A 17,209-nucleotide genomic window follows, 5' to 3' on the forward strand; every position below is an offset into this window, starting at 1 on the left:
ACTGAACTGTTAGTATTTCAGTTAAGGAAACGGCAACCTAGTCCAGTATTCTTGCCTGGAGAATCTCGTGGACAGACACGACTTAGCCAATAAACCACCACCACCACCGAACAGGATACACTCCTTCCCCTCTCTGGTTTGTCAGAGATCCTCAGATCTAACCTAAAATACCTCTGGGCAGGGAAAGGACCAGGGATCCAGGAGGCAATCACACAGGACCCCACCTGAGGCCCTATCTTTCCTTGACCCCTAACAGGAGTTAACAAATGGGATATTGATTACGGCCTGGCGTGCTGCGATTCATGGGGTCGCAAAGAGTCGGACACGACTGAGCGACTGATCTGATCTGATCTGATCTGATATTGATTCCCTGGTTCAGAGGGTCCATCCTCTCAGCACAGCATTGCTTCACCTCCAGATGAGGTGGAGACATTTAAGAGGTTCCCTAACTTCATGGCGCGGAGAGTTCTGGGAAATAGAGTCTTGCTATTTGTCCTGCTCCCGGGGGCGGGCCCGGGTGCCCGGACTTCCGTCGTCCTCCGGCGTTGGGGCTCCGCTTTCTGTGTGCGTGTTCGCGCACGCGTACCGGCGCTTTTGCTTCCTGTCGTTGGCCAGGTCACCGCTCGCCCTCGTTCCCAGGCTTTGGCCTCCGGCGGGCGGGGATTCCGGGGCCTGCGGGACTGGATCGCCGTCCGGCAGGGCTGGCATCCAGCGGACGCGGGCTGTGCACGCGAGGGTTCTCGCGGGCCGGGCGGAGGCTGGAGCCGAGACCCCGGAGCTCGAGCCCCGGAGCCCTCGGGCTGGGTCGGAGAGGCCGGGCGAGCGGCGGCGACGCTAAGGAGCGGCGGGGCCCGGTCCCGACCGTCTGCAGCGCACGACACGGTGAAGCCTCGGGAACGACGTTGGCCCGAAGGGAGCTTGTCCCGTAGGCCCAGAGCTGGCTCCTCGGGCCTAGAGGCCTGGGAGGCGGAGAGGAGGGACTCGGGGAGAGGAGCGCGCCGCAGGAGCAGCCCCCGGCCGGAGCCTGGGGAGCCCGGAGCCGGTCAGCGAGTCCCGACGAGGTAGGTGGTGCGTCTGCGGCCTCCAGGCGGCTGTTGATCCTGCGCCCCTCGGAGAGCAGGTCTTGGGGAGCCCGCTCCGGACCCCACGAGACAGCGACTGAGAAGGTTTGACCGCTTTGCCGGGGTCGAGAGGCCGGGCTGGAGGGCAGGACCGGCTGCTCCGATGGGGCTCAGCTGGCGCTTGTGAGTTCTGGGTGTCCTGAGGCAGTGGGGGCCCCAGGCTTGGCCCGAACGTGCCGCGTCCTCCTCTCCCTCCATCCCCGAGGCCCCTCCTCCTCTTTCTCTCGCCTTCTTGCAATCCTGCAAGTGTCTCTCAAGACTCATCCGCACTTGGTTTTGTAATCTAAGCCTCCGCTGACACGCCACGCCCCCCTCCTCCGCGGGTTCTGCCCGGTGGACTGGCACCGTGTAGTTAGTGCGGGATGAGTCTTCGAGGCGTCTGTCCCGCTGCCTCAGTTGAGGGAGGAGGTGATTGGGCCTGAGAAGGGAGATGACTTGTCCCAGGTTACTGGGTCTACAGATGGGATCGTTAGCAATATCAAACTTCTAGGGCAAGTGCTCTGTTAGTTTCTTAATAAGAGATCTTTTTTGAGCATTGCTTTTAAGTTTGTATAAATAATTGAAAGACTGAGCCACACCTGAGTGTATCGCGTTACTCAGAGCATCTTGTGAATTTTCTGATCTTAACAGTTTAGTAAAACTGTAATTGTTTATTTTTATTATTTTATATTTAATGATGGAAGTTTATTTTAATAGGCTTCGATGTTCATCCACTGATGAAAAAGTGTTTTCCCCGCAGTACCATAATCATGTGGGAGTTACAGGCCTGTGGGTGTGTACTCAGTCTTTGTTCTTCTAAGCCCTACTGGAAAGTGAAAGGGCGGGTGAAGTGCTGGGCAGGGCTCGTTCACACTAGCTGTTCCTGGTTCGCTTCACTACCTGCGTTTCCTCCTTCAGGTCCGCCTCTGCTTTCACAGTCCTGCAGGTTATTCCGAGAGCAGGGGAAAATGAATCAATCTCTGGTGAGTTTTGCTGTTTACTTATTTACTCCCTGCTCCATTTTGTAGGCTTCCCTCGTGGCTCAGATTGTAATGAATCTGCCTGCAATGTAGGAGACCTGGGTTGGATCCTTGGGTCAGGAAGATCCCCTGGAGAAGGGAATGGCAACCCACTCCAGTATTCTTGCCTGGAGAATTCCATGGATAGAGGAGCCTGGGTTGACTCCACACAGCGGCTAGCACTTTCACTGATTTGTAATAACACTTTAGGAGGCCCAATAGTTCAGAATTTAAAATGGAAAAGTAGGAATAGGTAAAAGATAGGGTTAGACAAAGCATAGAGAGCAGGTCAGCACCAAGTGTTTCTGGCAAGTTCTATGTGTAGATTCCAGGATCCTCCAGAGGTCTTAAAAGTCACAGAACAAGCCTTGAGTTCTTGACATTCATTGCAAAAAGTGACAAACACCATCTATTGCTTGCCTTACATTGTCCTTTCCAAACACTTATCCTTGGGTGTTAAAGGTTTCCTTGATGTGATATGTGATGGGAAATGGGTGGGGGAATCAAGTCAGGGGAACTTGGGGCTCCAGCTGGATGGCAGACAGGCAAGGGGGAGGCCTCAGTGAGTTCCCACTGCTGCTGGTCCTGGGCCCCAGTACGTAGTGCACGTCCATGCCCTTGGGTTTTTTCTCAGTCGTGAGTGAGGTTGAGAATATTTTCATAGGTTTAGAAGCTGTTTCTTCTTTTTTAATTAATAGACTTTTTAGAACAGTTTTAGATTTATGGGGAAATTGAGCTGACAGTACAGAGTTCCCTATAATTGTCCCTCTTGGTTTCCTCCTGTTATCATCTCACACTTGTGCGGTGCATCCTATCAATTGTTGATACCTTATTGTCACCTGGAGTCCATAGTTTATATTAGGGGTCACTCTCTGTGTTCAGGTCTTGACAAGTGTGTAGTGAATGACCTTCAGCCACCAAAGAAGTACAGTATAGAACTGCTTTGCCACCAGAAACAACCCAGGGCACCTCCTGTTTGTCTCTCTCTCTGCCCCCAGCAGCTGCTCATCTTATTACCGTCAATGTATTTTTGTCTTTTACAGAATGTCACGTAGTTGAAATCGTACAGTATGAGGTCTTTTCAGACTGGTGTGTTTCTCTTTTTATATGAAGGGCCTGTTCATGTCCACAGTCCATCTTCCTGTCTCAGTACTGATTTGTTTTGCTTGTCTTATTGACTAACAGAGTAGCCTTAAGTATTTATAAATGTTTCCAGTTGGAGTCATGTTAGTGAACATTGTTTTCCAAGTTTTTTTGTCTTTTTACTTGATTTTCCAGCAATAGCATATAATTCTTTAATTTTCTTCATTTTGAGAGGTTGAATACTATTCATTTAAAAAAATTTCTCAAAATCACAAGATTTTTAGGCTTATCCACACAAGTGAATAAGAGCACCCTCCTTGGTCAGTACTGAAGTACAACAACTTCTTTCAAGGAGGTGAGTGGAGGTGAGGAGGGAGGAATTCATTGGTCTCGTGCTTCTCTTCTGGTTCTTACTTTCTGGTTCTGGGCACTGCATCAACCAGTCTCTTGCACTTGGTAAAGGCTTTTAATGTGTGAACGTGTGGACCCCCCAGTCCTCAGGGGTCGGACACAGGTATGTCTGGTGATGTCTGGTTGGAGTATGGGCTGAGTTCTGGAAGATTTGCTGTTGCTCTCTGAGACAGGTTTCTCCAGGCTAGACCAGGGCAGTGCTGTACATATCTCTGTCTGCCTTGGGCAGTGACTACTTCTACTGGTGTGTCTCATCAGCAGCAGGGCACCCTCAGCCTTCCCAGGCCAACAAAGTCTGGGTCCCAGTCATCTCAGCATGTAGAGCTTGGGGTCAGGGGACATGAGCCATTCTGCCTCTTCGATTGTTTCACAATCAAGAACTTTGATTTTCAGTCAACATCAGGAGTTCATCATTGTCTCTGATAGACCCTGAGCTTGACGAGGTCGTTTCCTTAACCTCCTCCTAACCACTCCTGTCTCCATGTTCTGTTGAGAGCTGCTGCTGCTAAGTCACTTCAGTCGTGTCCAACTCTGTGCGACCCCATAGACGGCAGCCCACCAGGCTCCCCCGTCCCTGGGATTTTCCAGGCAAGAGTACTGGAGTGGGTTGCCATTGCCTTCTCTGTCTTTTGAGAGCACCTGAACCTTATTGGTTTTAACACACAGGCACTGTTTTGTAAATTTTTCTGGGCAATTGCATAAATTTAACAGACCCATTATGTTTAGTTATTTAAGTTTACTTCTATGTTTTCTGATTCGTTCTGATTTGCAGAGTGATGAGATACACAGTAGATAATCAACAATAATAGCAGGTATTGAAAAGCATGTTTTGTCCAAAGCACTGTGTTAAGTGCTTTCCATGAAAGAGCCTGTTTGGTACTGATCTGTATCATGTGACAGGCACCATCATTGTCTGTATTCTAGAGGTGATGGTACAGGAGGAAACAGGCTGTAATGACTGTGTGAGTGTGAGTGTTTGTGAATTAACTCAGAAGATCCGCACTCACAGGTCTGGGTATGGCAGTTTCCAGTTCTGTTGTGCGCTCTGTGCCCCTCATCAGGAGTAAGTGAGCTCCTTCCCTGGAATGTGTTGGGGGATGAAGGGATTCCAAATACCCTGCTGGGCATTAGGGTGGGACGAACCAAGCTGTTTCCAATAGCTTGTGGGCAGGCCAGGGTCAGGTCGAGGCAGGCTTATCTCTGTAGTAAAATACGGAACTGGGATGTGCTGCCTGGCTTGCTCATCGCCTTGGTAACTGGTGAATACTACAACTCGGTTCCTTCTGTGAGTTGTAGGAGGAGCTCAGGGCAGGAGCAGAAGAGAAGCTTGGGCTGGTGATAAACACTGGGAAATGTTGAAGTGTAGAAGGTTATTAATGCCTGGAGAATCCCCATGTACAGAGGAACCTGGGAGTCTACAATCCATGGGGTGGCAAAGAGTTGGACACAACTGAGTGACTAAGCACAACATGGCACAGCACAGGTTATTGAAGCCCTGAGGCAAGATGGGATCACCATCAAAGCCAAGGGTACAAGAAAAGAACTGAGCCCCAGGGCCCTATGATGACTTGAGGATGACTCAGAGGCGAGGAGGAGCCAGTGAAGGAGTGGGCTGGGAGGACAAAGGAGAACCAACTGGCATTATTAATGTTCTGTAAGCAGAATGAAGGATCACAGTGCCTCTTGGGTTTGCACACTGCCCTCAGGCCTGTGCTTCTTGAGGGCACAGGCTCTTGTCTGCTGGTCTTGTCCTCAGGACTGTTGCTGGCTCATAGTGTAAAGCTGTATTTTCCTTTTTTTCCTATACATTGAGCAAACTCATGGCAGTATATTATATTTATTTTCCTTCCATAAGGCCCATAATATAGAAAAGGTACACAGTGTAAACTTGACCAGTGAGCTGGGTGAGCGCTTGTCCCCATGTATCTGCTCCATGTCACCCAGTTCCCACTATGGTGCCATTACAGGGGTCAGTGTCATTCAGGGATGTGGCCGTGGACTTCACACAGGAGGAGTGGCAGCACCTAGACCCTGAGCAGAAGACGACCTACAGGGACGTGATGCTGGAGAACTACAGCCACCTCATCTCTGTGGGTGAGGAGAGAGATAAATTAGATTTCCCTCTAACTTAATGGTTTTAACTTTGAACTTATGGGCTTCCCAGGTGGCACAGTGGTAAAAGAATCCACCTGCCAATGCAGGAGATGTAAGAGATTCAGGTTCGATCTTATAAAACTGAATTGGGTTGGGAAGATCCCCTGGAGAAATGGAAACCCACTGCAGTATTCTTGCTTGGAAAATCCCATGGAGAGAGGAACCTGGCAATCTGCAGTCCGTGGGGTTGCCTAGAGTCAGCTGACCAAGCATACACACACAGACACACACACTTTAACTTTGAACTTGACAGAACAACTCGAATCATCTGGGGTACCAGGTAGGGCATGTGGTCTCTACCTCAAGGTAGGTTCTGATTCTGGCACAGCACCAATGGCACTTCTCTCCTGTAGCTCATAAGCCAGCCTTTTGCTTACATGACAGATCTGGAAGCCCAGCAGCCAAGTTCAAGTTCTCTCTTGTATCTATTAACAGGGTGTCACATTATCAAACCAGAAGTCATCACCAAATTGGAGCAAGGAGAAGAGCCGTGGGTGGTGGAAGGAGAATTCCTGCTTCAGAGTCACCCAGGTGTGTGAGGGGGGTGGCAGTAAGGAGGGTGGTCACTCAGGAGTGTTTTTCCCTGGAGCTTTTTAATGGTGCCACACCTGAGAAGTGATTGAAGAGAGTTGTTCTTGCACTCCGGCAGCTCGAATCTCTCTCCCTAAGGCTTTTTCCTTCCCCACAGCAGCTTGTGTTGGTAGAGCTTCCCACTCTGGTTTCTGCTCTGAATCAAAACCTGCTCGCTTCCTTCCTCCTCTTAAACCTCAGAACTTCTTATGGCATTTTGTTGGCAGGCATATATATCGTCTGTCATTAGAGATAACTCCTGACTCTCCATGTTCTCACTAGTTTCTTTCTTCTTTCCCAAGAAATGCCTCAGGCTTGTTTCTGTCCCTGACTTTACTTCTCACTTCTCTTTCTTTGAGGTCAGAGTTCACGCCCCCATCCTATGCATAAACCAGTGAACTCAGTTCACCTGTGCTGTCCTGATCATGGGCGCTGGTCATTCCTGCTGGAGTTTGGTGATAGCATAACAGGGTCTCCCTATTCCACCAGATGCTCACTTTCATCTTGTCTCTTACTTTCTGTTCTGTCGGCAGTATCTTGAATCATGTTGTGTCTGAGCAGGTGCTCGGTCAAGTAGGAGACAGAGAAATGAGTCCTGATTCATTTACCACCCCCACCCTGTCCCCTCCAGAAACATCCCTGAAGGGTCTGCCTCACCCTCTGGTGGTTTATTCCACAAGCTCTTCAGAAGGTCCTCCTATCTCAGGTATTTAAGGCTTTTATGTGTTTCATGCTGCTCTGTCTACCTGTTCCTGGTTCAGTGTTTCCTGAGAGAGTGGTAGGCGCTCCTGCATTCTCATTGGATTTGCAAGATGTGTTCCCCTGACTTTTGAATCCATCTTATCACTAGTCTCACAGGATGAGCCTACAGCCATTCCCTGTTGATTCCTAAAGGCAGTTTAAATTCCTCTTCCTTTTAGAATCATACAATATTGTCCCTATGTTGCCCAGAAATTATAATTTTGTATTGTTTCCTAAACTTCATTTGGTCCACACTTCTAAAGGTCTCTTCTGTTTCACTGAGGTGTGGGTTATTTGTCCAGATTACACATTCTTTAAGTCTGAACTCAAATATTCAACCCCTCCTTAGAGTTTTCACTTTCAGCTCTAATACCAGTTTCTTCCTTCCTTCGACTTCAACTCCATCTCAAGGTGATGCTTTAGGAAAAAAATCTAGGTCTGATCAAGAAATCTGTTGACTGTGTTTTTTGCTTGGGCTTCTCCGCCCACCTTCCTCAAGTTTTGATAGATTCTGAGGAAACCTATCTTTTCTCAGGTTTTTGCCTCAGGAAAGATAGATTTTGAGTAGATCAAAGGCTGGAAGTCAGGCAAATTTAGTAAAACAACAGGAGCAGAGACTTGCAATTGAATATAAACTGGGGCATAGTTGGTACCAAACCATCTCAGTGTAGGTGGTAGCACCTTAGACTGTGCTCTGTATCTCCACGTGATATGAAACGGCTTGGTGTGAAGTGGAGACCTGCCTCTCGCACAGTCCTCCTGGCCCTTGTGCAACAGCTAAACTCATTGTTCCCCCATCAGTTGACCTGTTTGCTGTGAGCCCTTTCATATCTAAGAATCAGGCATTTATCCAGCATCCTCTGTCTTCAGATCATTGTTCCACGTTTTATTTTACCTTCTGTACTCAGCTTTGAACAAAATTTTGAAATATTAATGTGTGCATGTACTCAGTCATGTCTGACTCTTTGCAACCCCATGGACTGTAGCCTGCCAGGCTCCTCTGTCCATGGCATTTCCCAGGTAAGTGTACTGGAGTGGGTTGCCATTTCCTCCTCCAGGGCATCTTCCTGACCCAGGGATCAGACCTGTATCTCCTGCACGGCAGGTGGATTCTTTACCACTTGTTTTTATCAGCTTTCTTCACCACTGGAGATCATGGAGCTTGTGTGTGTGCATGTGCAAGTTTATTCCAAACCAAAATAATAAGGGGGAGAAATACACTTGGAATGGTTTTCACCTGTCCAAGAAGCTAGGACCTGTGCCACAATGAAATGCTTGTGTACAAGTCACATGTCATTTCTTACCTAGGAAGTTGCATAAAAATTGGTTAATCTTGCCTCTTTTTAGAAGAAGTCTGGAAAGTTCATGATCTGATGGAGGGAAGCCAGGAAAAGGAAGACAAACATTCAAGGCAAACTGAATCCATTAACAACAAAACCCTGCCTGAAGGGAGAGGTAATGGTCTTGGTAAGACTTGTAATGTGGAAACAAGCCCTGTTTCTTCAAGAAAAATATCCTATCAGTGTGATTCATGTGAAAAGAGTTTAAAGTGTATTTCAGAATATATTAGTAGTGATGGCAGCTATGCAAGAATGAAACCTGATGAATGTAGTGCTTGTGGGAGATCACCTCTCCATGTGAAGCTTGAAAAAACTCATCTCGGAGATAAACCTTATGAATTTAACCAAAACAGGGAGGCTTATGCTCTAAATGGAGAAAGTATTTACCAGAACATTCGCATTTTGGAGAAACCCTTTGAATATATCGAATGCCAGAAAGCCTTTCAGAAGGATACCGTGTTTGTTAACCATATAGAGGAGAAACCCTACAAGTGGAACGAATCTGAAATAGCCTTTCTCCAAATGTCAAACCTCAGTGTGCACCCAACAACTCATTTGGAAATGAAACCCTATGAGTGCAATGCATGTGGGAAATCCTTCTGTAAAAAGTCCAAGTTTATTATCCACCAGAGGACTCACACAGGAGAGAAACCTTATGAATGTAATCAGTGTGGGAAATCCTTCTGCCAGAAGGGCACCCTCACTGTCCATCAGCGAACACACACAGGGGAGAAGCCCTATGAATGTACTGAATGCGGGAAAACCTTCTACCAGAAGTTACACCTCATTCAACACCAGAGAACTCACTCAGGAGAGAAGCCCTATGAATGTAGCTACTGTGGAAAAGCCTTTTGCCAGAAGACACACCTCACACAGCACCAGAGAACACATTCAGGAGAGAGACCCTATGTTTGTCATGACTGTGGAAAAACCTTCTCCCAGAAGTCAGCCCTTAATGACCACCAGAAAATTCACACAGGCGTGAAACTCTACAAGTGCAACGAGTGTGGGAAGTGCTTCTGCCGCAAGTCTACCCTCACCACACACCAGAGGACACACACGGGAGAGAAGCCCTATGAGTGCAACGAGTGTGGGAAGTTCTTCTCTCGGCTGTCATATCTCACTGTGCATTACAGAACTCATTCAGGAGAGAAGCCCTATGAATGTAACGAGTGTGGGAAAACCTTCTACCTTAACTCAGCCCTCATGAGACACCAGAGAGTCCACACAGGAGAGAAGCCCTATGAGTGCAGTGAGTGTGGAAAGTTATTCTCCCAGTTGTCGTACCTCACCATACATCACAGAACTCACTCAGGAGTGAAGCCCTACGAATGTAACGAATGTGGGAAGACCTTCTACCAGAATTCCGCCCTTTGTAGACACCGGAGGATACATAAAGGAGAGAAGCCCTATGAATGTTACATATGTGGGAAGTTCTTCTCGCAAATGTCATACCTCACAATACATCACAGAATTCATTCAGGAGAGAAGCCCTACGAATGTAACGAATGTGGGAAAACCTTCTGCCAGAATTCAGCCCTCAACAGACACCAGAGGACACACACAGGAGAGAAAGCCTATGAGTGTTACGAGTGTGGCAAATTCTTCTCTCAGATGTCGTATCTCACTATACATCATCGAATTCATTCAGGAGAGAAACCTTTTGAATGTAACGAATGTGGAAAAGCCTTCTCTCGGATGTCATACCTCACTGTACATTACAGAACTCACTCAGGAGAGAAGCCATATGAATGTACTGAATGTGGGAAAAAATTCTACCACAAATCAGCCTTCAACAGCCATCAGAGAATTCACAGGAGAGGGAACATGAATGTACTTGATGTGGGAAGGCTTCTCTGAAGTCAGATCTCTTATAACGTCGCAGAACCCTCTCCATATAATGAATAAGGAACTCCTACCATCCCGAGTTGGAGAGTTCATACAGGTGGGTGTGAACAAACCTGTGAGTATTTGTCAGACTTGGAACCTGAAAGTTTGCAGGTTGGAAACCGCAGCTGTAACTAGGCCACATGACATGCTGACAGGAGTAAAAATCTATCAGTATTTAAATTGGACATAGTTTCACTATGAATTCAAACTTTTACATATCAGGGAATTCAGACCAAGGGGATATCTTTCAAGGAACGTGGAAAACATTGTTGGAAATTATGAAACTAAAATTTATGTTTCTGATAAAATGTCAAGCTTTTGTAAAAAAAAAAAAAAAGAAAGAAACCACAGAGGATGGCTGTTTTGAATAAACATGCTCCTTATGTACATAGAAGCTGTAAAATCGCTGGGTAGCTAATTAAGATGGCAGCATGGCAACATTAAGCTCACACTGAGTGGATCCTGAGGGTGTTTGGGTGTTTCTGTTTGCTTTTTAGGATGCTGCATTACAGGAGTTGTATGTTCGGCTTGAATCATGTTTGAAAAGGCATTGTATCCTTATTAGAATAATTTCTAAGGTATTTTAAATAGCACCACTATGTTAGCATCTAAATATGTATAGATAATGAACTAATATTTGAAAGATATGAAGTATACTTCTCTTTGTGCTCTTCCCTAGCATTTATAAATGGATTTTATCATTGTTAATGAATTAAGTCTTCCATAAGGAAACCAATGTTTTTAATAGTATTTTAACTGTATCTGAATCAGCAAGAGATAAAAATCTGCATAAAGTAGAAAATTGCATAGATAATTTAAAATGGTTAATGCCACAAGTCTCTGTAGTAAGGGACAGCTGTAGGACTCATTGCAATCAGTATGGTTTAAAAAATGTACTTAAAATAGTCTCATTTTAATCTGTTTTTTTCACTTACTGTTTTTTATTTAGATGCCTTTGTAAGTGTGCAGAGCACATGTACTATGTAACCTAGAAATTAACTGTATTTTTATTTGATACGGTGGTGTTTTTAAGCACCATGGTTTGCTCCTTCCTGAATGGATTGAGAGAGCAGGTTCGTATGGGTTGTAGCTAGTGTTGCTGAGTGGCCAACCTAGTCACTCATTCCTTGTTTTTGGCTGCCCGAGTCTGGGTATCCATTCCTCTTGATGGAACAGGGGATAAATCCTGATTAGTTTCAACCAATAACGATAATCCCTTTCTCATAACCAGTAATTGGTTTAGATTATTCAGAGGACCCCATGCTAGACAGGTAAAGGAAATATCTTGAGCAGGTTATTTCTGGAAAAGGTTTCTTCAAAGCTTCAAGGAATCATGCCAGGTGAAGTGGGATCCTGTTCAACGTTTCCTTATCTGGCTGTGTCTTTCAACGATGGTTATAATTTGTGCATGGCAGAGCAGAAAGCCTGGAAGAACCTGGGACCTGGATGATGCTCTTGAGCTACTGAACCAGCCAGCCGTGTAGCCACTCTATCTCTGGACTGTTTCTTTTGTGAAAAACTGAATTGTAGATTGATTTAGGTTGCTTCTAGTGATAACTAAAGATATAGAGCAATTGAGAAGTGGGCTTTAGGCAAATCACTTTTTTTGAGGTGTTGATATAGAAATGATCTTATTTTCTGTAAATTTTGGTGTAAATACTACTCAAATATTTGAGTATTAGAAAACTTGAAACAATTCAATGTGTATGTTTTCCTCTATTTTTACATCACTGACCTAAGAACTTTTGGAGCCTGATATGATGTCAGGTATATCTTTCTTTCCATAATGCATGACATAAATTTTGTTTAGGTTAATTTGTTATTCATGGGTCATTGCTACCGTGTTGTTGATGATATATGGCGTAAGGTAAGGACTCACTTCTGTTTCTTTTCCAGTGATTAGCCTGATAGCCTGTATTATTTGAGTCATCCACCCCTTTCTGCAGAGATGAGATGCTATGTTTCTCATGTTTTTCTGTCACTCATGGCTCCCATTTTTCTTGCTCATCACTTTTCCATCAGATTTGTCTAGATGATCTTGAGTCTGCTGTGTAACAGGTACTAAGATTCTGGTACAGTGTATAGTTTTATGTAGGAACTATATATTCATAGTATACTTGTTGAAGGTTTCCCACACTAATGGGAAGTAGCTTAAATACTCAGTATGCATTTTAAGTAAAATATTTGGAAAGCTTATAAATGATTTACCACGTTCTTTTTCTGTTACGAAGTGCCTGATACCAAAGGGCCCTATACATGTGTATGTGGCCCTCAACTGCCTCTTCAGTAATACGGTTGTAGAATTTCTCTATTGTTTCAGAGACACCAGTGTTTTCATACTATTACATCTCTGAAATAGTGTAGCACATTCTAATTTAACTGGTGTTTTTTCTTCCTTAGAGGTACTTAAAATAATGGTCTGTCTTATATTTGATGGATGAAATGCAATATTTGAAAAGTTTTTAACTATTCCTGGCAAGACCTGCATTCATGAAAGAAGGCACCATGGGAGATGGCCCACTCACCCATCTGGCAGCAAGGAGTGAATGTGGAATTGTGGCAGAGCGCAAATGCTTGCTTTTTATATGCACAGTGACTTCATCCTGTGGAGCATGAGCAGATTAGGAACTCCCAGTGGATTTCCAGGGGCTAAGCCAGGGGTTGACCCCTCCCAGCACCTACAGGTGAGAGATTCTCCAAGGTTCTCACCCACCCACCCCCACCCCCCCGGCCCCAGTCATCCTAGTGTTAGTGAAATGGTGGTTCATTGGTTGGCCTCTCAAACAGGTCAAAATGAAGACCATTGTTAACACCAGGGCAATATTCCGAGGCCATGGAGTGACCCTCTCTTCTTTATTCCACTGCAGTGACTGGTAATGTTTCTATCCTGGTGACTGGTAATGTTTGTATCCTGCAGAAGTGTGTAAAATGATACTGACCTGGACATACCTTTTAAATTTAATGCTGTATCGTGCAGTAGTCCCTGTGTTTATAAACCCCTGAGAAGTTCTATACACGAGAGAATGTGTACACAGGGAGTTTCACCACAGCAAGATTTTGAGGTATTCTAGGTGACCGTCACTAGAATAGGTGGGTAAAAGGTGGATCATGCACTGGGGTGGTGTCTAGCAGTCAGAGTGTGTGTTGTACTTACATGTAGCACATCCAATTAGCAGTTTTAGATATGAATAGAAAAAATGGATGGAATGAGATGTCATACAAGTAAACAATGCTTATTTCAGTTAAAGTTACACACAAACCCTTACAGAAGTTACAATGGTGAGTGCTAAAGGTCCTACCTTTATCAGTGAGTGCCTGTGGGGGAAGGGATGGAACTGGGGTTTGGCATGAAGAAAGAATGGGGTCTATACAGAAACCAACACTGATAATATGTTTTGAGCTGAGTAGTACAGTTAACATTGTGCCCAGGACTTCTCCAGAAATACTGAAGACATACACACAGGAAAATTAAAGACCCACACTTAAAATCCTCAATAATGTTTTATTCTGTTCAGTTTTAGCCAGAATTTTATGGCTCAGTTGCCTAAATGATACCTGTGCCTTTTCTGGCAGAGCTGCTCAGCCAACATCCCCCTACACCTCAGGTCAGCAGCCAGTGGGTGACAACTGGTGCTCCAGGTACAGGCTTCTAGGGCAGGCAAGAATCAGACTTCATTCCCATAGAACTGGGCTGTGCATCTCACCTCTTGGCCACTGTCTATAATAAGGGAGCAGGGCTTCCCTTTGTTATCTCCTGGGCTCAGAGCAGTCTTCCCAGAGGGCTGGTGCCAAAAGCATTTAAAGGCACAAGTACTGGGTGTGGCAACCTGGGACAGGATAACAGTCAAGGTGAGCAACAGACATACCAAGAAACCGGGGAAGGAAGAGGTTGGGAAGCTGACGTGTGTGGGGATAAGAGCTTTTAAAAGCTTCCATGCGCACACTGTATGTGTGCAGGGTGGGACATGACTCAGAAAAGATGTGGAAAGTCCCTGTGCACTCACCTAGCAACTCTGTAAGCTGGAAGTGAAGACTAAGGCAGAGTGGAACCAGCCTGGTCAAGCACTAAAGACGTACCCAACACAGAGCCAGCCTGCAAAACTAGGGGAGTGCCGTCACATTGCCTCATGTTTGATTCACATTTGACCTCTGACACATTCCTATTGATTAGTGCTTCCTTCATTTTTGACCAAGGAGGCCCAGGCTTACCTTGCACACACTGGGTGTGACCTAGACTCAGCTCTTTCTCCAAGGAGTCCTGGTTCTTCGTAGGGGCCAATGTTGGGAACTGACTTTGCTCACCACTCTGGGAGGTGTTACTCAGTGGACAGAGCTATGAAATATGTAATTTTTTTAAATGAATAATATTTTTTGATTCATATTTATCATCATAGGGAGGTCACATGAATTCTTTGATTTCTATGGTTGTCTTATCTCTTAAACTGGAAGGTTTGATTCCTAGTAACTTTTATAATTTCTTTTAGCTTTCTCCTACAATGTACACAAAATAGATTCAAATAAACAGTAATATTATCAGGAAGAAAACTGATGAGTGATTTTATAATTTTTGGCTGTCATTTTTGTCCTCAAACATGTTCCATTAAGGATGTATAATATCATAACATAGAGTGCAGAGTTTCTTCAAAGAATCACTTCTTTTGTGTGGTCAAGTTGCCAATTTGATATTAAGTTGATTTCAATTTTAGAATCTTTTTACTTTTGAATATGTAAATCACTCATTTGTTCAAAGTTTAAAAATTCATAAAAAGGTAAAATCAAAGCAACCTTGCTTCCACCCCATCTCCACAAATAACATTCTTGGAGACCCTCTCTCCTAATGAGCTCTCTGATGTACATGAGCTCAAGTTTTCTCCCATGAAATCACATATGACTCTACACAGGAATATTTTTCACATCTGCTGCCATTCAGGATACTTCTTGTGTGTGAATCACTTCATATTTAGAGTTGACTTCTTGTAGAAGGATTTCCCATATTATTATATTCATAAGGCTTCTCCCCTGTGGTGTTTGCTGGTGTACTGTGAGGGTTGACTTCATACAGAAGGACTTCCTGCATCTCTTATATTCATAGGGCTTCTCCCCTGTGTGGATTCTCTGATGATTAATGAGGTTTGACTTCACATAAAACCTTTTCCCACATTTCATTACATTTGAAAGGGTTCTTGCCTGAGTGAGTTCTCTGATGCACAGTGAGGTATGATTTCAGAAAGGTTTCTCACATTCACTACATTTATAAGCCTTCTCTTCTGTGTGAGTCCTCTGATGCATGGTTAGGGCTGACTTAAAACAGAAAGATTTTACACATTTACTACACCCATGGAGTTTTTCTCCAGTGTGTGTGCTCTGATGTTCAATGAGATGTGATTTCTGGAGGAAATTTTTCCCACATTCTTCACATTGATAAGGTTTCTCCCTGTGTGTGTTCACTGATGTTAAGTGTAGTGTGACTCCTGAAAGTTTTACTACATTCTTTACATTTTTAAGGTTTCTGCTATTTGTATTCTCTGGTGCTGAGGGTTGACTTCTCACATTCATTACATTCGAAGTATTTCTCTTCTGAGTGTGTCCTCTGATAAACCAGTTAGGCTTGACTTCATAGAGAAGGCTTTCCCACATACTTTACACACATGGGATTTCTTTCCTGTGTGATATCTCTGATGACTATTAAGAAGCAACTTCACATAGAATGACTTCTCGCATTCACTGCATTTAAAGGATTTGTCTACACTGTGAGTCCACTGGTATATAATGAGAGTTGATTTCATACAGAAGGCTTTCCCACATTCATTATATTTGTGTGGTTTCTCCCGTGTGTTTTCTGATGTTTTGTGAGGTCTGACTTTTTGTAGGAGTTCTCACATTCACTGCACCCATGGGGTCTCTGCCTGGTATGAGTTCTTTGATGGACAGTGAGAGTCAAATTCATAGAGAAGGATTTGCCACACTGATTACATTCATATGGTTTCAACCCTGAGTGAATTTTATGATGTTTAGTGAGATTAGACTTCACACAGAAGGTTTTTCCACACTCATTAGTCATAGGGTTACTTTGCTGTATGAGAGACTTGATGAATAATTTAGGGCTGACTTAGAGCAGAAGGATGTCCCACATTTAGTACCTTTATAGGGTTTCTTCTCTGTATGTTTCCCCTGGTGGAAGTGCTATGCTGATTTACACAGAATAGAAGGATTTTCCACATTCATCACATTTGCAGGGCTTCTCCCCTATGTGTGTTCTCTGGTGATCAGCAAATTGTGACCTGAGTAAGTTTTCCCTTGTCATTGCACTTGAAAAGTTTCTCCTCTGTATGCATCTTCTAATGTTTAGTTAGATTTGATTTCACACAGAAAGATTTCCCACAATCCTTACACTCCTGTTTTCCTCCCCTGTGGGAATTCTCTGGTGATGGTTGAAGTTTGATTTTGTGTAAGATTTCCCACAATCCTTACACTGGTAGGGGTTCTCTTATGTGTGAGTACTCTGGCTTAGCTTTAGGGCTGAGATCTGATGGAAGGATTTCTTGCAATCATCACACACATTAAGCTTCTTTTGCTGGTCGGTAATGGCTTAAGCTTCTTTTGCTGGTCGGTAATGGCTGACTTCCCAAGGGCTTTGTTACATTCACAGGTTTTCTTTCCTGCATCATTTCTTTGCTGGATGGTGTCTTGTGCTTTCTGGAAGGTTTTCCCACATTTATTATTGTCACATGGCTCCTCTTGTGTGTTTTCTGATGTTCAGTGAGGTGGGATTCCTGGTAAAAAGATTTCTTGCACTGACTACATTCAAGTATTTTCTCTTGTGAGTTTTATGAGGTTAAGTAAGATGGGACTTCTTGCTGAAATTATTCTCATTTCCATGAGATTTGTGGGTTTTCTCTAC

At 44.4% G+C, this 17,209-nt stretch overlaps 1 protein-coding gene across 2 annotated transcripts in view; it reads left to right on the forward strand.

Annotated features, from left to right (window-relative positions):
• The first annotated feature begins 924 nt into the window (after window positions 1–924).
• The window catches only part of ZNF12 (zinc finger protein 12), a 34,129-nt gene continuing 17,844 nt past the window's right edge, over window positions 925–17,209 (forward strand). For both annotated transcript variants that reach the window (XM_006044285.4, XM_044936224.1), the window contains exons 1-5: window positions 925–1,061; window positions 2,019–2,083; window positions 5,581–5,707; window positions 6,203–6,298; window positions 8,426–12,992. In XM_006044285.4, the coding sequence (XP_006044347.1) occupies window positions 2,069–2,083; window positions 5,581–5,707; window positions 6,203–6,298; window positions 8,426–10,278 (2,091 nt within the window). In that variant the 5' untranslated portion in view covers window positions 925–1,061; window positions 2,019–2,068 and the 3' untranslated portion in view covers window positions 10,279–12,992. The remainder of the gene's footprint in view (window positions 1,062–2,018; window positions 2,084–5,580; window positions 5,708–6,202; window positions 6,299–8,425; window positions 12,993–17,209) is intronic.

Source organism: Bubalus bubalis, chromosome 24, assembly GCF_019923935.1.
Source record: "Bubalus bubalis isolate 160015118507 breed Murrah chromosome 24, NDDB_SH_1, whole genome shotgun sequence".
Taxonomy (NCBI): domain Eukaryota; kingdom Metazoa; phylum Chordata; class Mammalia; order Artiodactyla; family Bovidae; genus Bubalus; species Bubalus bubalis.